This window comes from Myripristis murdjan, chromosome 11 (assembly GCF_902150065.1).
Source record: "Myripristis murdjan chromosome 11, fMyrMur1.1, whole genome shotgun sequence".
NCBI lineage: Eukaryota > Metazoa > Chordata > Actinopteri > Holocentriformes > Holocentridae > Myripristis > Myripristis murdjan.
The window spans coordinates 1,417,290-1,440,760 of record NC_043990.1 but is presented as its reverse complement, the minus strand read 5'-3'; the positions used below and the strand labels follow the sequence as shown (position 1 = coordinate 1,440,760).

General features: G+C 42.2%; 2 protein-coding genes across 2 annotated transcripts; both read right to left on the bottom strand.

Moving 5' to 3' along the window:
• Positions 1 to 345: 345 nt before the first annotated feature.
• Positions 346 to 9,294, bottom strand: mllt11 (MLLT11 transcription factor 7 cofactor). Its single transcript, XM_030063722.1, has 3 exons — positions 9,143 to 9,294; positions 4,182 to 4,357; positions 346 to 3,523 (listed from the first exon to the last, which is right to left on the bottom strand). Exons 2-3 carry the CDS (start codon positions 4,347 to 4,349, stop codon positions 3,431 to 3,433), a joined length of 261 nt encoding a protein of 86 aa, XP_029919582.1. The 5' UTR covers positions 4,350 to 4,357; positions 9,143 to 9,294; the 3' UTR covers positions 346 to 3,430.
• Positions 9,295 to 16,188: 6,894 nt separating this feature from the next.
• LOC115367781 (E3 ubiquitin-protein ligase TRIM39-like) lies at positions 16,189 to 18,206 on the bottom strand. The gene is made up of 2 exons (XM_030063697.1): positions 16,677 to 18,206; positions 16,189 to 16,637 (listed from the first exon to the last, which is right to left on the bottom strand). The coding sequence occupies exons 1-2, from the start codon at positions 18,062 to 18,064 to the stop codon at positions 16,634 to 16,636; spliced, it is 1,392 nt and encodes a 463-aa protein (XP_029919557.1). The 5' UTR covers positions 18,065 to 18,206; the 3' UTR covers positions 16,189 to 16,633.
• Between the last annotated feature and the right edge of the window lie 5,265 nt (positions 18,207 to 23,471).

Below are 23,471 nucleotides of genomic sequence, written 5' to 3'. Positions count from 1 at the left end.
TTCAGAAGAAAACCACAAATTAATCATAAATTTGATTTTTTTTCTCTAATGAATTTAAAACTTTAATCTCCAAGAATTTTTTTCTTGCAAATTTGTAATTTTATCAAATTTGTCAAATCTGTCAAATTTATATTGTTTTTTTCTTTTTTTTTTTTTTAATTTGCCAAGTATTTTTCTTCTGAATCTACAAGTTTAATTTTGGAAATTCATTTTTTTTTTTTTTTTCAATTGATTTTGGAAATTCAATTTTTTCTCTTGGCATATTCAAGAACTTTAATCTCAGAGAATCTGATTTTTTTTTTTTCTTTTTTGTAAATTTGTGACTTTACAATGTCAGAATTCATGTTTTTCTCAAATTTGTGAGCTTCTTCTCCTACATTTAGTTCTTCAGTCTCAGAGAATATCAGAGTGTTTTTTTTTTTTTTTTTCAGGAAAATCTTTGACTTTAATCTTGTAAATTCAGAGTTTTTTCCCCTCTGAATATCACCCTGTGCTCTGTGTTTTCCAGCCTGCAGCTCGACCTCTGAGGCTCACAGCGTCTGAGGCGCCGTGTGTTCAAACCGCTTAAGAAAACAGAGGAAAAGAGTAACACATTGAAAAATCCTCAAGATAATTTTGCATTATTGAAATTTATTCTTATTTCTTTCATGTGTCTTAAATCATCTTTCAACCCACCCCCCCCCAAAAAATGATCTCATGACCCCCAGTCTGATTTAGAAAAAAGGGGCAAAGCATGTTTTCTGGGTGTTTCCTTGTGAAATTGGGGGCTAACGGGGTGAAAACGTCGTTTCCCACTTCATTGCCACTTCGCCCAGACTGCATCGATCCACCGAAACTTTGAGTCCTGCTCAGTGCAAAGTGAAACAGCAGCACCACAAATAAATAACGTAATAAATAAATCAATAAATAAATACATAAATAAATAAATACAAGGGGGGCGGAGGTAAAACAAGGCCATGCAGATGCAGAGGAAACAGGAGCCTGAACTCGTCCTCCAAATGCCTTTAAAGTGACTGAAAAGCGATCAGGATCATGGGAATAAATGATGTGATGATGTTACATGAGAAGGAGATAATCCACGATGAGGCGCCATGAAGGCTTTTAACGCACAGAGGCGGAGGCGGATTAAAGCCCTTTCAGCGTACGTCGTGGATTATCCGGCTTGTACCGCCGCCAGCGGAGCCACAGGGAGGCGCCGGAAACTCAGGAAACTGTTTGATCTGAATTACGACGGTATGCCGATGTAGAGGGAAAATATTACAGAGCCAGGAGCCAGATGGGGCTAATATCCAGAGAAAAACATTTAGAAATTCTCTGAGATTTAAGTCAAATTTATGAGAAAAAAACAAAACAAAACTTAACAACAAACTCAAAACTGCTGATTTTAGTCCAGAATCAGCAGATTGTTTTCTTCTGAATCGAAAAAGTCTCAGCAACATCTCTTCAGAGTCCTGTCCTGCTGTTAGACTCTGTCTTCTACTGTCTTTCTGAGGTTTTTTTTTTTTTTGCTCATAAATTTGTGAGTTTTGTTCTCATATATTTGTGATTTTAATCTCAGAATTTGGTTTTTTTCTCACATTTGTGACTTTATAATCTCTGAATTTGTAAATTTACTCTCAGAAGATCCTACATTTTTTTCTTGTCAAGAAAGGTCTAAGAAGGTTTTTTTTTTTTTTTTTCTCAGTATATTACCCCTCTCCCCCACGCCCTGGCTCCGTATTTTTTTTGCCGTTTTAGAAAATAAAGATTTTCAGCTCCCACTGATTTGATGAGAAGGCCGCCTCACACCTGTATCCTCCACTGGAAAAATAATCACAACCGTTTTCACACAGCAATCCATTTTTTTTTTTTTTTTTTTTTTTTAAGAACAGCAGCTAATAGCGAATGCGGGATTAGCTTGATGCTTAAGCTTCACTTTGTCGCCATAGTAACACAGGTTGGTTCGAACCGTTATGGCAGGCATGTGAAATCAGCTTCAGTTAGATGAAAACGTGAGCCGTGCTCCGTGTGTGTTACGTCGTTTTTTACGACGTGGCCGCGCTCGGATACAAGTATTCGCCCAGATCCTGCTGTAACACGTTGCACTCAGTTTCCATGGAAACGGTGTTTAACATAGCAGAAGAAGGAAAGCTGGAGAGGGTATTTTAAATAATTTCCAACAACATTTCACGTTTCTTTATGGTTTCTTCCATTTGGCACAAACACGAGAGGCACCGCTTCATAATCCTCTTAAAGGTTTAAAGAAAACGCAGAGCGATCCGGATGCGTTTCCCTCCATGTTGACGTGGCGGACACGTCAAAATCTTCCTCCTCGCTCCTGTGTGAATTCAGTCTCGCTTTGTGGTTTTCATGTTTCAACTCTAAACGCGACACTAAACAACAGAAATCATAGCTTGCCTGTTCGCACGCTCGTCTCTCTTCCCCTGCAGAGGTAACGTGGCTCTCTGAACAGACTCAAACCAGCGAAGTCGGTTTCCCAAATGCACGTTTAGACCGAGTGCTGCGACGCTGCCTTCGCTTGGCGTGGGACAAAACCTCGGGATGACTTTGGGAAACTGAGCTTGAGATTAAATACAGACTGAGCTCCTCTTCTCCTCCAAGAAACTCAACAGAAGGCCTTGGGTGTTTTGTCCAAAACAAAAAAAGGATTCAGTCTCAACGGCCTCTTTCTCTCTCCTCGCCTGATAAACCTCCTTTTGTTAATTTTTCATCTGATTTTCATGTTTTTCTGGGCTAATGAAACCCTTTCAATGCCTCTTTAGATAAAAAAGGCATAATCATCACTAAAAGCAACAGTGCTTTCCTTTGAGCCTGAAAAGCACGTTTTGAAGATGAACAGATGTTGACCTGACCGACATCGACAATCTCTCTCCTCTGCACGTTTTTCACTTGAACAAACTCAAACTAAGTGGATTTCAATTCTCTGGCATCAGGATCCAAGAGTCCAGAGAGTTTTATTCCAAAACAAACAGAAACCGGTGGAATCCCGCCGTGTTGTGTTTGGTGGGAACGAAAAGCTGCAGACTCTTGGAAAACCATCGGTCTGAAGTATCTCTTTCCTACAGTTTAGTCTAACAAATGAAAGCTCTGGCACCGAGCCATTTACCTGCTGATTAGACAGACCTTCATCTAGACAGACCATCACTGAACTGAAAAGGTCACAGGTTCAAACTCTGATACGGACAGGTGACCTTTTGGGGAACGTTTGATCCCCCTGGGTGGCATTTATCTGGAAAAGAGCACCTGAACTTCATCCATAACAGAGAAAAAAAAAATTAAGAAGATGTTTGAAAGAAGTCCAGAGTCTTTAGCATGAAGGGGACGGTGAGGTCAGAGGAGAGGAAGCGAGGCGTTTGGAGACTGATCCGGGGTCTGGACGGTGGTGAAGGACAGGGGATGGGATGGGGGACGGGGGACGTTTCTTCCGGTCTCACAGCAGCAGGTTGAGGTCGGCCAGCAGGGAGTCGATGCTGGCGATGGGAGCTCTCCAGTAGTTGAAGGAGGAAAACTCGGCCAGCTCGCCCTGTGCAGGCAGAGAGGGAGGCAGACAGAGCTACATCACCAAGAGTTTCACAGCACGACGCAGAATTCATCAGTTAACCCTCTGAAACCTTCATTTGGATTTCCTCCAAATGAAGACATGACCCTAAGGTTACAAGAAAATGATCTGGAAATTAGCTCAAAAAGAACATTATTTAAAAAATCTAAATAAAATGGCATGAAAACTACCAAGAGTGGGGGAAATTTTCAGGTAATTTTCTTGTAACTTTTTTAGTAATTTCTTGCCGATTTTGGGGTTATTTCTGGTTGAGCTGCTCATGGCCTGGTTCCCATTGTTTTTAAAATAAAATCCAATTAATCCACTCAGGTTTCAAAGGGTTTAACAGGCAGCCTCAGATGTTACATCGCCGTCCACAGCCCCGACAGCGTCTGCAGGCCAAAGTCACTCATTCAAACTCAGACTGCTCAAATGCCAAGATTCAGCCCCTCCTCCAAGCCCCGCCCACCTGACCGCCAGCTCCTCTCCCCAAGCCCCACCCACCTGAGCATCAGCCCCACCCAACTGATAGTCAGCCCCCTCCACCATATATTAATTGCAAAATTTGCATAATTAATTGCAAATTAATTACATTTTTAATCATCATCATGATCATTATTATTTTAGTTGGACGGCGGCTCACCTCCTCGCTCTGGGGCCGCAGCGCCGACGCCTTCTCCTTTCCCTGGCCGCCATTGGCCGGTTTGCAGTCAATCAAGCCCAGGTCCTCCAGCTCGGACAGATCCAGGGCCGGGATTGGCTGCCTCCAGAAGAGGAAGGAATCGTATTGGCTGTTTGATTTCTCCAGCATCGTCGCGTCTGAAACAGAACAGAGGCGTGATGGGTTCAGACGGTGGGTTTTAACGCTGCGTTCACTGACATCACGTTCACAAATCGATTTCAGCCCCCCAACAAAATTCACCTTTTTTTTTTTTTTTTTTACATTTTATTTATAGTTTTATTCATTTCACTTTTTTGGCTAATTGTCTAGTATTTGTTTGTAATGTTTTTTCTAATTTCTAATTATTTATTGAAAATTTCCTGATTGCTTTTCCCCATGTTTTTGAAAGAAGCACTTAATTAAAAAAAAAAAAAAAAATCACCCTACCAACAAAACTCATCTCAGTTTTGTTTACATTTTTTTTTTTTTTTTGTCTGGTAATTGGTGGTCATTTAATTTTTTCTAATTTCCAGGTCATTTCTTTCAACTTCCTGATGGCCTTTTCCATGTTTTTATACACACACACACACACACACACACACACACACACACACACACACACATACACAAAAGATGCAGTGCAAGATGTTCACATTTAATTTTAAATGTCAAGGTTTATTTGGGTGTACTTGTTCTTTTTCAGTAACTGAGGCTGTGAGTCTGGTTTCAGGCCATCCGTCCCGTCAGACAGAGGAGAAACTGCTCTGCTTATTTTTAACCTCCTGCTCGTATTTTTAACCCCGGCTGCTCCCTCGGCGTTACAGCGCTTTACATCAGCCGAAATACCTGAGACCCTCTCGCAGCACAGCAAAAATAAAACCACAGCTCTGCTTCTCACCACTACAAAATTAATACAGACATCATAGAAATAAGGGTCCAAGAGTTCAGACTGTTGGTGCAAGTGTTGCCACATAAATAAAATAAAACAATAAAATTACATAAATAATTAAAACAAGACACAATACAATACAATAAAACAAAATAAAATGTGATTTAATTTTAAAAATAAAACAATACAATACAATACAATGACATAAAATAAAATTAAAAATTAAAATGAAATAAAAAATAAAACAATAAAAAATAAATGAAATCTGCAAGAACAACAACAAACAAAGAACTTTCTGTTGTTATTTCCTTGGGTTTTCCCCCCTCAGTTTGTGCGGCTCAGTTTTCCCGGTGATGACAGAGGTTTGATCGGATTCAAGCAGAGACCAAACATCTGAGACGTCCAGGTACAAACCCCTGACCCCTAAAGTCCTAAACCCCTGACCCCTGACCCCTGACCAAAGAGTGCCAAAATAACCAAGCAAAACTTCCTCAGTATGAAGCAAAAACACCAGTTTCAGAGAGAGAAAACACTGAAACAAAAAAAGTAAAACTTTAAAACAATTTATTTGTGTAATCGAGCAAATTATTGGCCTTTTCCGTTTTTGATAATAAATCCTTTATTTCCCGGCTCGTCATGCTTCTCTCTGTGATCAGACTGCTGCCTTCGCCGTGGCTGAAGTTTTGTTTGCACTTGTGGATTAAACGTCTCGGCGGGTGTGACGGGGGATTATAAACCCGAGTGGAGAGATTCATCATCGAGGTGAAATGGTTCATTGATTTGGTTGATTTTATTATGAACATGATCTGTTCATGATATTTGTTTTTCATCCTCGGTGGCTGACGTGCACCTGAGCCGGCTGCAGGTGAGCCTTCCACAGGGATCATTCAAAAACCCTTTCAAAGTGTTTCCTCTGAGCTTTTATCACGGCAGCTGAGTTTATCTGGCTCCACGTCTGCAAGTGACATTTGATGGGGAAGAGATTAGTGGGATTAAATAAGATCTGCATTTAGAAACTGAGAAAAAACAGAAAAAAGTCATGGGTACTAGACTGTGTGCCTGATGCTGCCGATCGCAAAAGAACTACAGTTTAATTAACAATTTAATCGTCCAATTTGTTCAAACAGCCGATGTTTTTATTTACTGGATAGTTTATCAGATACAATAACGGCAGCCCACCTAACCCTTCACCTTTAATCCTAGTCCCAGAATATCACTGGGATTTCACTTCCAGAACCTCAGGTCCGATGGTGATGCCTTGGGGCTCCAGCAGGGGGAGACACACTCGACCTGCTGATCCAACACAGATGGATGAAGAAGCCGAGTGCGGTTCCTCTTCATTTCTATGCTGTTTTTATTTTCCCCCGGTTTAAAGGCACCATGTGGGCGGGGTTTTCTCAGGGCTGCGTCCTCATTGGCTACTGAGTTTCTGAGTGACAGTTAATGTGAGCACACACACACACAAACACACACACACACACACTGATACATTATCGCAAAGCAACCTTCATGTCTATAAAAAGAGCACATTTCATCAGATTATCCTGAAACGCTGATTTCATGACATTTTGAGCGGATTTTTTTTTTTTTTTTTTTTTTTGCTTCGGTGTTTTGTGTTTTTGCTCAAAACTGAGGAAGTTTTGTTTGATCTTTTTGGCATAAATCTGCTTCCATACACTCGTCACTACCAAACCTCGCAGCTTCAGACACAGCTGATACACACACACACACACACACACACACACACACACACACACACACACACACACACGTCCTGCTCAGCCCATCAATCAATCAGGCAATCAACAGCCGACGCTCAGATCCTCTTCCTTTTCTCCATTCATATTTTTATGAAATTATAAATTAATTCCTCATTTTAAAACCCTGAAACCACAGAGCAAACCAAACAAGCAAATCAATAAATAAAAAGTAAACAGATTCCACTATAAAACTATAAACGTGCTGAGATTCTTCCTCAGAGTCACTTTGGCTCCAATGAGGCCAAAAATCTGTTTCATCTAGTTCAGAGCAGGTTCACAGCTTCAAAACCAGCAAGAAATAAAACAAAATAAAATTCAAACAAAGGTAAAAATGCATTTGTTTATGCAGCTGAAATCCTCAGGAAATATATTTTGAGCCACCAGCATAAATAAATAATGAATAACTGCAGTTTGCTGCACATGAGAAAAATCTATTTCTGCTGCAAAAAAAAAAAAAAAAAAAAAAAAAAATTCAAAACACTTTTCACATGCAATTTTTTTTAAATATAATTTGACCTTTTTTTTGCAGCAACAGCAACAGCAGCAGCAGCAGATTCCTCAGTGGACGCTGGTTATGATGTGTTCTGGGGCTGTCAGACTTTATGATGCTGTGGGCCCCCAGGAGCCTTGGGGCGTCGGCCCTCCAGGGACTTTGGTTCTTTGGTACTTTGGTTTGTCTTCAATGATAAAAGCTGATCAAAGGCTGACGCTTAGATATAGGCTATCATCGTAAAAAATTATAAATGTACTTTTCTTCTCATTTAATTAAAAAAATAATAATGAATGAAGGAAACCAGAATTTCCCTGGTTACCAGACTTTCCCTGGTTGGGATCAATAAAGTATATCTATCTATCTATCTATCTATCAGAATTTTATAATTAATGTAATCATCTTAATTTTTATCAATCTTCATATTTTTTTGGTTTTTAGTGCTTTTTAAGTTTTGGCTTGCTGTATATTAGGCTACTTGTCTTTTTGCTAATCACCTTTCCCCACGTATTTGAAAGAAAATGAAAAGAACTGCCTCAGGTTTTGATGTCTTGTCCGCCTGACAATTTCCAGAAAAAGTAAATTTTCATTTTGCATTTTGAAAGGGGAGGGAAAGGGGGGGCGCGGCTACAGGAAATGTTTTAGCAATTCTTTCATTGACCAAAAAAAAATCATTGTTCTATAAATTAAAATTCTATTCACAAATAAATCAAAATTCACAAATAAGTCAAAAAGGTCGATTAAAATTTGTATGAGTTTGCACACACACACACATCTGCTTACGACAAAACAAAATGTCTGTATTTACAATACAGTTTGTATAAATTACCCATCTCTCCAGTGAACTCCAATATAGTTCCGTTAATTCCCGTGGAAAGTTTCCAACTTGGAATATTTCCACAGTTTCCGAGCTTATGGAAAGTTTCTGCAATTTTCTCTCTCTTTGCAGCCTCAGTGGCAACATTTACTGTTTTTTTCCCCATTATCATTTTATTCCCCATTTTTCCCCCACTGGTCACTGGTGGGGGGTGGGGGGTAGATCCGCCCCTGCATTAATCTGGTCCTAATCCTGCTGACCCCTGAGGGCCCCCTGGGGACCCCGGAACCCCCCTGCCCTGCCCCCACCCCCCCGTGGAGGGAGACGCCCATCAGGAGCGGGCAGAGCCGGGATGCAGCCGGATGCCGGTCAGTTATTTCGGACTGGGTTTTTCTGGAAACTGGGTCACCGACAGCAACACCGACCTAAATATAAATCAGAGAAAGTGCAGCGGGCCTGGCTCAGGGTGTGCACAGGGTTTTTTTCCAGGTTTGCTCTTGTTGTCTGTGACATTAAAGCGCTTCATCCTGCTGGATCTGGGTTTGCGGTGCTGACGAGGCGTTGGCCCCGCCGCCCGCATCAGGCCCAGCTCCGATAATTTGCGTTCATTCTGCGGGATTACAAACCACAACCGCTCTGACCAGATTTCTGCTCACATGTCTGACTGATTTGAACGTTTGTTTGTTTGTTTGTTTGTTTGTTTGTTTTTTAATAATTTCGTTTTATTCCAGCCCCAGTTAGACTGTAGCCTAATTGTGAGGCGCTGGCCTTCACCCAGCACCAGCAGAGCCTCCATGCCGACACACGGCGCCAGGTGCCCGGCAGATAAACAGCTCTAATCTTAACATTATGCATGTTTTTATGTGTAATTACAAGCAGATATTTTTGTTGGTGCCATGCGCAAGGCTCCACCGTCACCGGTCCTGAGGAAAATCTGGGCGTCGATGGCACGGGACAGAAAATAAAACAGAGAAAGAGTCGCTTTACCTGTTTGTTTTTTCTTTTCTTTTCTTGGTTTCTTGTCTGTTCTGTTCGGTGTTGGGGCGGAAAAGGCGCACAGATGCTGCCGGCGGCTCTTTGTCTGTGGCTCTGGAGCTTCAGATGCTGCGGCTTCAGCCTCTCTGCTCGGCCCGGTCAACACGCACACAGTAAAAGACACCACTTCCGGCCTTGCCTTTCAAATTAAAACCCCTCACTGAGGAAAACGCCCCTCTTGACAACGTCTCTCTGGAATATTCTTTTGTTTCCTTTGTCAAATATCGCTGTTATCATTGTGTTTTCTTTATATTGATTTATCAACCGATTTGTCAATAAACGTGAAACCTGTTTAAAATGCAGCACAATTTTAAAAATATCTGGAATTCAGGCTTTATTTTGAAGATATTCTGTTTAGCTGGTTAAATGTCCATTTGTCTACAATAACTGTGATATCATTCTGTGCAGATATATTGTTTAGTTTGATATCACTGCTGTTTCAAGTGGCTTCAAGTCATGTTTATTAACTAATAACCAGAAAAGTACCATTTGAAATGGACTCAATAGGACTTCAACCTGGGGCCACCTAGGGCCCACCTGGGGCTCACCTGGCTGATTTTGTCCACAGTTTCCCTGGAGGCCCCACATGGGTTGACGATGGGCCCTTGATGGGCTCCATACAGGGAGGTAACCCCAGTTTGTTCCACCTGGGGCCCAAACACCTGACTGGTCACAGACTGATGACAGGAAGAGATGCCAACAGCCTCTTACGCACCAGAAGGTGCAGCAGCAACCTGCTAACCCCAAACCTGACACGTCTTGTGTCTGATTTGTAAGTGAAAACATGCAAAGGACACTTGATGAACTGACTTTGCCCTGCATGAAGGAATGAAGTATCATTTTTTCTTCATCATCATCATCATCATCATTATTATTATTATTATTATTATTATTATTATTATTATTACTAATACTACTACTACTACCATTATTTTTAAACAGTTGTACACTTAACATTTCATCATGAGTACAAAATGAGATCAGACATGACATCGGGGGTAGTGGGTGATTAAATCACATGTCACAGCACCTGAAAGACAAAACCAAATGGATCAAAATTCAGCTCAACAACAATCTATAAAACACGACAAAGTCCTCACAAGACAAACTGATTGCTGCTGCTGGTGAAACAGAAATAATTTAGTGTCATTTGTTTCTTTAACTTACTTCTACCAAGAGGGACACCGGTATGGCAGCTCGCGATGAGATCTGTAGGAAACAATGACTTATCAGTATAATTTAATTTATTATGTGGACATTTCCTTACAAGTGACAACATATAAAAACATCATACATATTTATGTGTGTGTGTGTGTGTGTGTGTGTGTGTGTGTGTTAATTGCTGAGGTTGTAGTTTGCAGAGGTCTTGCACTGGACTGCATGACATTGAGAGATGTTTCTGATTTTCTGTCCTCCTGATTTATGTACAATCGGGGGGACAGAATAGTGGAAACAGCTGTCAGTAAAGTGCAGCACTAACTATGAGCTCAATGCCAAACATAGAAGTAAATGAACACCTCTGTTACCGTGACAACAAGACAAGCTGAGCATTATAGGCAGCAGGAGAGGAAGCTTTAGGGCACAACAGCTGGACTGGATTAGACTGCACAGGTGGAGCTGATAAAGGGAACAATGTGTATGTGTATGTGTGTGTGTGTGTGTGTGTGTGTAGACAGACAGATAGATAGATAGAGAGATAGATAGATAGATAGATAGATAGATACGTACAGACAAAGAGGTGGTCTGAAAATGTGGCGACATGTTCCTCCCTTTCGTACACATTCCCATCCGTGCACTGCACCTGGAAAATAAAATGACAACAGAAAAATTTAGCAATGTTTTTTGTTTTGTTAATTTACAGTGATTTCTAATCAACTTGAATCCAACGCGACCTGACGGTCAAATGTAGATGATGCGAGTCTAAACATGAGCAGAAATTAAAAAAGTCTTGTAACCTGATGCCTCACCTGCACAGAGCAGCAGAGCGGCCAAGACCAGCATCAGTGAGACTCGGGCGTTCATGGCTGTTTCTTCTTGTCTTTGTTGAAATGGACTTGAACAAACAGTCAGCAGCTCTGGATCAATGTTGTTCTGATTCCTCTGATTCTTCTGATTGTTATAAAGGCTCCAGTCATGTAGAGGCAGCGCCCTGTCGTCCAATCACATGATCAGCTTTTATCATCCAGGGCCATAAAAATCAGAAATTACATGGTAAGAACAAGGTAACAAACCACGCCTCCTTTAACAGCACAGTTTCACTTTCCTCACGGAGTTAAATTTAAAAACATATGCAAGGATGTACCCGGTGTTTAAGAAGATGAACCATGACAGCAGAGGAAAACTGTTCCTGAGGAGGTTGTTAGCCTACCGGGTAAATACTGATGCAGAAAACTCTTTAAAAAACTCTTTATAAATGGGTGAAGCCATAAACATTAACTATATGATTTGAAAAGCAGGAGCGGAGCCAGATGTTGTTGAGGCACCATAACAACTGCCTAGCAACACCCTTGTAACCACCCTGAACACCATGGCAGTCACCTAGCAACCCCTAAGCAAAAACTCTGAACACCATGGCAACCAGTGCACAACAACCTTAGCAAACACTCGTAAGACCATGGCAGCCACCAGGTAACCCCTTAACAAGCATCCCGAACACCATGGCAACCACCTAGTAACCTCTTAACAAGCACCCCGAACACCATGGCAACCACCTAGTAACCCCTTAACAAGCACCCCGAACACCATGGCAACCACCTAGTAACCTCTTAACAAGCACCCCGAACACCATGGCAACCACCTAGTAACCCCTTAACAAGCACCCCAGACACTATGGCACTGCTTTTTCTTTTTTTTCTTTTTTTTTCTTTTTTTTTCTTTTTTTTTTTTGAAGTTGAAAAAGGTTTTTCATATAAAAACATTTCAGACAGTGAAATATGTTTACAGCACTCATTAGTTTATTAAAAAACACTTTCTTATTGTAGCACATACAATAAATACACCAAAGAAAGTGCAATTGTGAATGTAATACAGGCCAATAGAAAACTAAAAAAAAAAAGAGAGAGAGAGAAGTAACGAGATAAAATAAACAAATATGACAAGGAAACATTGAATGCCCCACCCACCTCTGATGAGATGGGACAGCTGGGTACCCATCCCACGGGGGAGTAGGGCGAAGCTCCACCCCTGTGTCATGGGGGACAGCGAGAAATAGCAAGCGGACAAAGTTCGTTCCACAACAAGAGTGAATCTGGGGTTGGCTTTCACCTGCCGGAGCGCTGAGGGAGAGGAGGAGGATGAAGAGCGACGCCACGCCGGCCTGATTCCTGTTGGACAGGGAAGGTCAGATCTTTTCCCTTGGATGGAGATGGATTTTTTTTTTCCCTGATGTCCATCACCATCTTAGGAAAGGGAAACTGGCTGCTGGCGGTTAGCTAAGCCAGGGAGGAGGGGCAACTTTGAATGTGGTGTTTACAAACCACAACAATAAATCTTGCTCATTCTGCCTTTAAACACGCCGTTGGTTTTGCTAAAAGAAACGAAAACACAAAAAGAGCTGATTCGTTTGGCAGGAAGCTGCAGAGCAACAACCACCATGAGCTCTGGAAACAGGTTAGAGTTATAAATATCTGTAAAACCTCATCACCCTCCAGCACTGAGGGCCCCTGTGGTCCAAACTAAATGCTTTATTGTAATTTACTCATTTAGAAGTGATGTAGCTGCAGCTGAAAATGTTGATCTTTCTGGAAACATGGCAGTCGGCTCACATGATGTTTATGATGCCGTCATGATGCTGGGTGATAACATGGCCTGTGCAAAACACATGGCATGTATTTTGCTGCTCTCATAGCCCCTGGCATCCTTTCACATTTTATCTCCTCTGTATTGTGATTGCCTGTCATTAAGTACAAGGCTAATAAACTAATTAGTATGGATAGTCATGGACCTGTTGCCCTTGTTGGTGGTTTCTCTAAAGTGCCGGAAAGAATCCTGCTAACAAGGTCGGAACTGTTTGCTCTCAGTTTCAAGTTTAAGATCAAGTTCGGGTTTATTTAGAGCTCAATATCATTGTTTACAGTCTCACGTGCTCAGTGAAAGCTCATTTAGGAGGAACCATTTGTAGGTCAATCAAAGGGTTTTAAAATGTGCCCTGGCATGAATTGGGAGCCGATGAAAGGAGGCCAGGACAGGTGTGATGTGGCTCCTGGTTCTGGTCTGGGTTCTGGCAGCAGCATTTTGGAGCAGCTGGAGACTCAGATTTTTCTCAGAATATCACCCTGTCTCTCTCCCCTAGCTCCAATTCACCTAAATTGGCCCTAATATGCTGTTGGGGTAATAAATAGTAGTAAAGTCGCAGTAAACAGATGTGTTGTGTGTGGTGCTAATTCCATTTTGTGAGGGGATCGTTGCACGGGGTGGAATATAATCTCAGTCACCACTCTAATCCAAGGCACAGGGTTTGTAGGGTTTGTGCAGCATGAACATGCCTTTATTTTACATGGCAGTGTGTATTTAAAGAGACCAGCCATTGTACAGGATTGTGTTGAAGGAAACTTGCAGACTTCCTCCAGCTGACTTCTTTTCAAAACATCAACCCGCTCACAGAGTCTGTTATCAGTGCACAAACACTCACCTGTGTCCTGCTTTGGCTCAGGTGAGTCTCTTTACTGGAACACACCAGGAAGTTATGACGGCAGTAAATATAAAATAGAAGTTACACTCTTTTTATTTGATATACATCACCTACCTACAATGGCATATTAGGGCCACTGTATGGAAAAAAAACCTCAGAATTTCCAAAATTAAAGTCATAACCTTGCAAGAAGAAACCAAGATAGTTTTTCTTTTTTTTTTTTTTTTTTGTTTTGTGGGTAAAGGACCCACATGGCTTCACTTTGCAAGGCTGAGGTTGTAAGCTTCAGGCCTGATACGCAGCAAGCAGCAGCGTCTGCACTGTGAGGCTGATCATCCTCGAAAAGTGAAGCCATGTGGGTCCTTTACCCACATGGCTTCACTCTCTTCACCAAAAAAATAAAATAAAATAAAATAAAATAAAATAAATTTTAAAAAATGATAAGAAAAACTTTTTTAACAACATTTTTTTTACATTTGTGACTTTATTATCTCAGAATTTTCATGTTTTTTTTTTTTTTCATAAATTTAACACTTTAATCTCATAGAATATCCAGAGTTTTTATCTTGTGAATTTATGACTTTAATCTCGTTTCTCATTATGTTACACCATGTAACATGGTGTTTGACCTAAACAAGTGTTTGATTTTGGGTTTAAAGAGTTTAGATAGATACTGCTCAGTAAAACCAAGCAATCAAATGAATGAGAAGCAACAAAAGACAGCAAAAAACAAATGTCTAAACTATATAAGTTATAATTAGGTCCATAAGTAGAAATGCAGAAGAGAGGGGGTGGGGGTGAATGCTGCAGGGGCTCAGTCTGTGAAATATTGGGAACAAATTAACTAGGTGCTCTTCGAGGGAAAAATGGCAAACAAGGTTAAAAGAAAACTGACTGTCGTGCTGTCGTGCTGGATTGTAAGCTGCAGTCATGGAGGGAGATCCTGAGGCACTCTAGAGTGTGAAAATATAAAATCCTTTATTCAGACGGGAGACCCAACGCATTTCGATGAGTTACATCTTCATCAGGGGTGTGGGAGCATAATGTGCACAGGTGTGTATTTAAAAAGGTAGTCACCTGGGTGGACATGAAGTGGTCACATGACCACGTTATAGGGACCGCAACCAATAGTGTATACACATAAAATAAAAAATAAATAAAAACATGATATAACTGAGCAAAATGCTAGGAAACCCAAATCACAAGCCCCAATTTCAAAACAGCAAAGCACATGAAATGACGGACAAGGCTAAGAAAGGTTGGCCAACCTTGGATGACTATCAATAATACATAAACAGAAAAAACAGAAGAAACCTTGATGACCTTAGGGTTACACCGCCCCCTAGTGGTTCCAGAAGGAATCACTAGCTCTGCCCACCGAAGGAGAACAACAGGAGACACCCCAAAACACAACACAAAAAAGAGAAGAGCAACAGGTGAGAATACACACCTGTACACATTATGCTCCCACACCCCAGATGAAGATGTAACTCATCGAAATGCGTTGGGTCTCCCGTCTGAATAAAGGATTTTATATTTTCACACTCTAGAGTGCCTCGGGATCTCCCTCCATGACTGCAGCTTACAATCCAGCACGACAGCACGACAGTCAGTTCTCTTTTAACCTAGGTCCATAGGTCCTTATTTGGATAGTGACACTGTATTCATAATTTTGCCCCTGTACACCACCACGGTGGATTTGAAATGGAGTAATCAAGCCATGACTGAAGTGCAGATTTTGAGTTTTAATTTAAGGGGTTGAACAAAAATATGGGATTAATCATTTAGGAATTACAGCCTATACACTGTCACCTCATTTTCAGAGGCTCTGAAGTAACTGGACACTGGACTAAAAAGAGTTTCATGACCAGGTGTGGCCTTTTCCCTTGTTATTCCATGACAAATTAAGAAAATAAAAGGTCTGGAGTTCATTCCAAGTGTTTGTGTTTATAAAGTACTTGGAATGAACAATTGACTTGCAAAAGTTATTGACCAGTTAAGGTGATGGAAATATGACAGTTTTACTAAAAATCTTGCATACAGATTAATTTTTGTTCCAGACAGAAACATGAAGGTTTGGACTTCAAACTAAAGAAAACAAGGAAATGTTACATGGCTGCCACCTAGTGGTTGATGAGGGAAGAACAAGGCTCCAAGGCTGCAGACGACCACTGCTGCTCAGTGCAGCAGCTGCAGCAGCGCCCCCTGCTGGCCGCCGGCCGCCTCCTGATTCACTGCCGTTCAGTTTGGTGCCTCCACTCAAATAAAAGTCCAGCCATGAGGCCTGTGGGGGAAGTTGTGCCTTTTGTGAGAGCTGCTGTGTCTCACAACAAGTTTCTCACTCAGCTCAGATGTTATGAATCCGTCTTTATTACATGCAGGTTTATACATTACACACTGAAATCAACTTTTCTAAACATTCATCTTCTTTTCTCTGACATTTCCTGTTTCCTCTTTTCTATCAGAAGTGAGCACGTTATGTTTCTCTGAGACAGACTCTTATTGAGCACGACTCACCCCGTCACTGTTCATCCACAGTTCATGTTTTCACTGGTTAATGCTGTGTAAGATGCACATGGATTCATGACATATTTAAGATAAACAATTTTCTGAGCCATTCTTTATATGAAAACACAGCATATTTTCTTCTAAATGCTGTAATCATGATATAGTAAAACATTTTTCTATATTGTTATGATGTAATGTAATATTTTGCCTGTAGGCCTTCAAATGAGAGCAGTTTCCCCCATAAAAAAATGGACAGCTTGTGATACACCATGACACCATCATCATCATCATCATCATCATCATCATTATCTTCATCAGAACTAAAACTAGCATCAGCAGCATCTCTACCTGTGCTGTTCCACTGTTACAGAGACCCTCCCTGGTAAAATCTTCAGAGGCACTTCATCTCCAGTATCAAACAATGGAAATAGCTTCTCAGTGAAAGTGTGTGTGAAGGTGTGTATGTGTGTGTTAGTATCAGGATCAGAGAAGGTCAGCTGTCCTCTGTTCCAGTCCAGATGAACTCTGATGCTCTGGAGCTTCTCCTGCACTGGGAGAACAGTGACTTTATTTGATGTGGCCATTGCTGCATATTTACCCTTATAGAACCCTACTGTCCAACCTCCAGGCTGTAGCTCTCCCTTCCTCTGGGCGGACTCTTCTAACACACCCAGGACCCAGTCTGTGTTTTCTCCAACCTCAACGTCCCAGCTGTGAGTCCCTGAGCTGAAGCCCTCAGATCCCAGGACACCCCCAATCCTCTCTGGGTTTTCAGGAAGTTTCTGTCTCTGTCCTCGTCTCACACTGGTCAGATCTTCAGACAGGACGAGTCTTGAACCAGCGGTGTTGGGGTCCAGAACCACAGGAGTGTAGGAGACCACCTCCTTCATCTTGTCCCAGATGTTGAAGCTCAGGTTGCCCAGGTGTTTGGCCTCGTCTATCAGAGCTCCTGAGAGCAGCTGTGGATCCTCCAGCAGGGGGCGCTGGACTCTCTCCACTGTAGCCTTGTAGTTGAGCAGGAATGAGACGTCTTCAGCTCTCAGCTCCTTCTCTATGGCTCTGATTGTGAATGAAAGGGCTGCTATCTCTCTGCTCAGAGCCTCCGTCCTCTCCTTCATCGTCCGACTCTTCTGCTCCTCTTCCTCCCTCAGAGCAGCCATCCTGGCCCCCTCTTCCTCTTGGAGAAACTGGTGAAGCTTCTTAAACTCCTCCTTAATCTGCCTCTCTGTGCGTCGGGCCTGGACCTTAATGTGCTCTGCTGTTTCATCACAGTTTGCTTTGACTTTATTAAAGAGCTCCAGTTTCTCCTGGAAGGGCTTCAGTGACTCCTGAAGTTCCTTCTTGTGGTTTCGTGCAGCTTCGTTGACGGGTCTGAATCTGTGGTCGGTGTGAGTTTCTGAGTCTCGACAGACGAGACACACTGGCTGCTGATGGTCCAGACAGAAGAGCCTGAGTTTCTCAGAGTGCAGACTGCAGAGGAGCTCTGGCCCTGCTGAAGCTCTCTGGTCTCTTTCCAGTAAGAAGGCCTCACACAGGTTCTTCAACACCAGGTTACGAGGTGGATCACGATTAAAATATATTTCCTTACAAACTGGACACTCGTTTATCAGTTTCTCTGTCCACCAGCTCTGCAGACAGGCTCTACAGAAGCTGTGGCTACATGACAGGATCACAGGATCTTTAAAGATGTCCTGGCAGACAGGACAGCAGAGATCCTCCTCTAATCTGGAAGCCATTTGGTCTCTGGGAGAAGATAAAAACTCACCAGGCAGGCAGTTCAAACAGGAAGTCAGTCAGTCAGTCTTGGCAAGGCTTCCTGCTCTGGAAAATATCCCTGAAAGTTACTTTCACTTTGAGCCGTGTCTCTTCTAAAAGCTCATTTAGGTGAAGAGTAGGCAGCAGGTTGAACTAGCAGGATTCCAGTGTTCCCAGCAGGGCCGCCCCTGGCCAAACTGGGGCCCTAAGCGGCATTTTATTTGGAGACGAAGAGAAGAGAAGATGCTTTCTGTTTGTAATGTTATTATTATGTACAACTGTACAACTGCAATCCTAAGAGAACATACTTCAGGATCAATCAGACAATTCCAAAATGTATATATTCAAATTTAGTTCCCTTTGTCAACAAATGTATCAATTACACTCATTTATATCAATATTTCTCTGTAAAGTCTTCCCAAAAGTCATGGCTGTTACAAATTAAATATATTCAATTCAAATAGCTTTAAATTGATCTTCTTTAATGATGCATAGATTTGCAGGCTATAAACTCAAGCCAATATACGACCACCAACTGGTCACTTTAGCACTCCTGTTTCACAGAGGTGAATGCATATGCAGACAAATGCATTAACAAGACATTCATGAAATGGTAAGAGGGCTGCTGGAAGATGTCATCTCCAGACCACATTTTAGACAGAGACTTACAGAATTCTCTCTTCTATCTCATTATGGGGAGCAGCTAAGGTGTTTTTACGGCACCCCAAAGTTTTACATTTATTTCAACAACACACCCACCTTCAAGTGAAGCAGGAGATTCCTCTTGTTTTGATTTTTTTCCCCTCTTAGTTGCTCCAGATTCAAAAAACCTCAGAAGCCATCTCTCTCCTCCCCTGCAGCAGTGTCGGTGTATCTGACCACTGATTGGTCAGATGCAGATTGCTGTCAAACACTGCAGCGACGCGTGCGGTGGGGTGTCACATTACAGGTCTCTTTTTTCTCTCCTCTTGGCTCGGGCTGACTTGGTGCTCTAGCCTCGCGCCATGCCCACGGGCAAAATGAGGCCCCCCGTGGATCGTGAGGTCCTACGCAGCTGTGTGTTCTGCATGTAGGGAGGGGCAGCCCTGGTTCCCAGTATTCCTCCTGTAGTTCCTCCCTCAGTGGAAGTCGTGGGTTTGTTGTGAAGGTGAAGTTTATCGTCTGTCTCTACGTGTGTTTGTGTGTGTGTGTTTGTCTGTGTCTGTGTGTATCTCTTCAGTGAGCAGATGAAGAATGAAAGCCTGTTTTTCCTGGTTTGGTTGGGCTGAGTCAGGAAGTGGGCGGGGCCTAAACGCTCAGCTGTTTCCTGTAAGAGACCAAGGTTTCATCTCACAGAGCTGCTCTCCTGTTGATCACTGGGTGTTTTAGTCTGATAGAGACTGCAGCCCAGCAGTGTGTGTGTGTGTGTGTGTGTGTGCGTGTCTTTAAATGACATGTGGCATCCCTGATGAACTTGTTAATAGCTTTAGATTATCAAATAATTCTGATCAGAGCACCAAATTCATGAATATGAAGTACTGGATATCACATGATATTGCTTATAAGATGTTAAAATATTTTCTATATCATAAAGGCCAATAAAATTATTGAATGCGAATGATATTAGTGCATATTTAAACGTGTTATTGTATGCATTGTCTGTACTTTTCCACTTATTTGCCTTTTTTGAAGCACAGCAGTGATTTGCATAAACTATTAACCTGTTAAGGTGATGGGAATATGACAGTTTTACTAATAATTTTGCATCCAGATTAATTTTTGTTCCCTGAACTGAATGTCGAGGCAACAGAAACATGAAGGTTTGGACTTCAAACTAAAGAAAACAAGGAGATGTGAGCAGGGAGCTTTCTGTAACAAGGCTGCCACCTAGTGGTTGATCAGGGAAGAACAAGGCTCTAAGACTGCAGAAGACCACTGCTGCTCAGTGCAGCAGCTGCAGCAGCGCCCCCTGCTGGCCGCCGGCCGCCTTCTGATTCACTGCCGTTCAGTTTGGTGCCTCCACTCAAATCAAAGTGCAGCCATGAGGCCTGTGGGGGAAGTTGTGCCTTTTGTGAGAGCTGCTGTGTCTCACAACAAGTTTCTCACTCAGCTCAGATGTTATGAATCCGTCTTTATTACATGCAGGTTTATACATTACACACTGAAATCAACTTTTCTAAACATTCATCTTCTTTCCTCTAACATTTCCAGTTTCTTCTTTTCTATAGAAGCGAGCATGTTATGTTTCTCTGAGACAGACTCTTATTGAGCACAACTCACCCCATCACTGTTCACACACGTTTTTAAGCATTATTACGTGAGAGGCGATGCTCACGGAACTCGGGGTAAGCGCCTCGTTCCTGGCCACATCACTGTCGTGACAATAATGACAGTCAAACACACCCTCGAGTGTAATAATGCGATTATAAAACTATTAACAAAAAAATAAAATGTAGGCCTATAATCAAAATGTATTCATACTGTGGGCATTTTTTAAAAACGTTTTTTGCTGGTATTCTCTCCGTTTCTGCAGAAATCCATGAGATCTGACGGTAACTAGTCCTTGTCAGCCAGACAACTTGGGCTTATCATGTTTTCTAGACATCGTGATTTCCCAAACTGAATCAATACCACACATAACAACACTAAGCTGCTCTGCTAGCTCAATCATGTTGGAACGAGAATATTTGCTAGTTAACATGCAGTTATATTTAAATATAAGCTACTGCTTTCCAGTGTCAGCGCCAGAGCAAACACCTGTCTTTTCATAAACTCACGGGCAGATGTTTTATTTCAGCTGGGGGTGTGTCCCTCCAATTTAACGTCAGCTCTGATTAATGTGGCTAAGCAGCAAAAGTAAGGACAGTAAGCAGTCACATGAAGGCTGAACAGAGTTATAGAATCACCTTTTCAGGCTGTTATCAATTTACCTCTGAAATAAAGACCACAGCTTTCACAGATGTGTTGATTTATTAAATGTTCATTTCAATGTACAGATGCAAACAAACTGACAAATTAATTAAATCAATGGCCTAGGAAACTCAGAAAGAATAAACAAATTAATAATGATTAATAAGCTAATTAATAACTGACAAGATTAACACATTAATAACAAGAACAAAGTTAGAGCCGCACATCTCTGTGGGAAATCTTACAGGTACTGTCCATGGTGCTGAATCTGCCTCTGCCTCAGTGGGTACTGTCCGTGGTGCTGAATCTGTCTCAGCAGGTACTGTCCGCGGTGCTGAATCTGCCTCCGCCTCAGCGGGTACTGTCCGTGGTTCTGAATCTGCCTCAGCGGGTACTGTCCATGGTGCTGAATCCGCCTCTGCCTCAGCGGGTACTGTCCGCGGTGCTGAATCTGCCTCCGCCTCAGCGGGTACTGTCCGTGGTTCTGAATCTGCCTCAGCGGGTACTGTCCGTGGTTCTGAATCCGCCTCTGCCTCAGCGGGTACTGTCCGTGGTGCTGAATATGCCTCCGCCTCAGCGGGTACTGTCCGTGGTTCTGAATCTGCCTCAGCGGGTACTGTCTGTGGTGCTGAATCCGCCTCCGCCTCAGCAGGTACTGTCCGTGGTGCTGAATCTGCCTCTGCACAGCGGGTACTGTCCGTGGTGCTGAGTCCGCCTCTGCCTCAGCAGGTACTGTCCGTGGTGTTGAATCCGCCTCAGCGGGTACTGTCCGTGGTGCTGAATCCGCCTCAGCAGGTACTGTCCGTGGTGCTGAATCCGCCTCAGCAGGTACTGTCCGTGGTGTTGAATCTGCTGAGGCATTTCATTCTCTTTATTATAGAAATTAAAGCTCCATAAAATTCACAGAGGATCTTGTTCAGCTCTTCTTTCCTTACAGGGGTGAAATCAGCTGTTTGCTTGGTGTTTGTCAGGTAGTCTTGTAGACATTTAACGGCCCAAGACGTTGACCGGGCCGTACCGGCTTCATTCCCTGACCTCTCCAGCTGATCCAGCTCTTCACTCGTCACTCTCGCGTATCTCTCCTTTTTCTCTTCTGTCTTGTCTTCCTCGTTCAGTTCTTTATCCAAACTTAGGTCGCCAAAGAAATCAACATTGACAACAAAACGGTCCATTATGCAGACTAACAAAGCTGACAGCAGCTTTTGATGCGGGTTTCATTGAAACGTTTCGTGTTGCCATGGAAACCACACAGACTCGGGCAATAAGACATATGCAGAGTAATATTTTCAGTGATGAGGTATTTTTCATTTGAGCACAGCTAGCCGTGCTGTCATGCCCATTTGAGCACATTTTAAACGTCTGATTGACCAATCAGATTGCTCGGTCGATCTATGTGTTGTATAATGGTTGCGCGCATGCAAAACATTGCTTTGCTTCAAAGCCACCAACATGAGCAGAAATTCAATTCATTTTGGGTCTGGATTCGCTTTTTTTCCCCCTCAAGATTTTCTTGCATCCATGCTAACCTGCTTTGGGCACACCAGCCAAATTGGCCGTGAGGGGCACAATTATTTTCAGGGCACTACGGCCAGAGCGTGTAGTGTAATTCCCACCCTGACCACTGAACTTTTGAACTGCATAAAAAAACATAAATAAATAAAGTAAAATGTGAGCCTGTGATAGCAGAATACAAGGCATTATGAGGCATTGTTAATCACTCATATTAAGAAGAGCTGGCATGACTAATCAACATCTGTCACTATGATCATAGCTGTGCTTGCTTTGTTGCTCTTGTAGTGACCCCCTCTGCCTCTCTTTCCCTCTTGTGTATTTCTTTCTCCATCACCCTTTTCCTTCCATGTCATCCTGTCTGAATTTTTTCAGCTTTTTCAGATGAACGTCCTCTTTTAAACTCTTCATCTTGACTTTTCTTGTGTGGATCTGTGGATGGTATGAGTGTGTTTTAAGTTTTTGCACGTGTTGTGACTGAAGATTGCGTGGAAGATTTTTAGCATAATTTTACCTTTATTGTGTGAAGATATTTTGTTTTGGAGTTTTTGTTGTTGTTGTTATTTTAATAGGTACATTAGGGAACTAAATTAATTTATCTTTATTTGATTAGAGTTGATGTTTCTTTCATTAGGAATTAAAACCTTGTCTGATATGAGGTAGTTGGTGAGGTGGTTTTTAAGTGTTTGTTTAGTTTAATGTAAGAATTGCTTAGTTTAATTTTTGGCCCAGATAGTGTGGGACCAGATGTTGAGGTTGGGGTTTGCTGTGAGTGAGTGAGAGTCTGTAAGTGTAACAGAAGAGTGTTATGTGTGCCAGTTTCTGTCAGCAGAGAAACCTTTATTTCTCACAACCCCACTGCTCTCCTGAGTGTCAGGAGAGCAAAGCCTCCCAGCCTTTAGGACACAGGACATGAGACACAGTATATTCTGATGAATGGGACAGCCTCATTTTGTAGGACACATCACAGGTATAGTAGAAGGCGGTTTT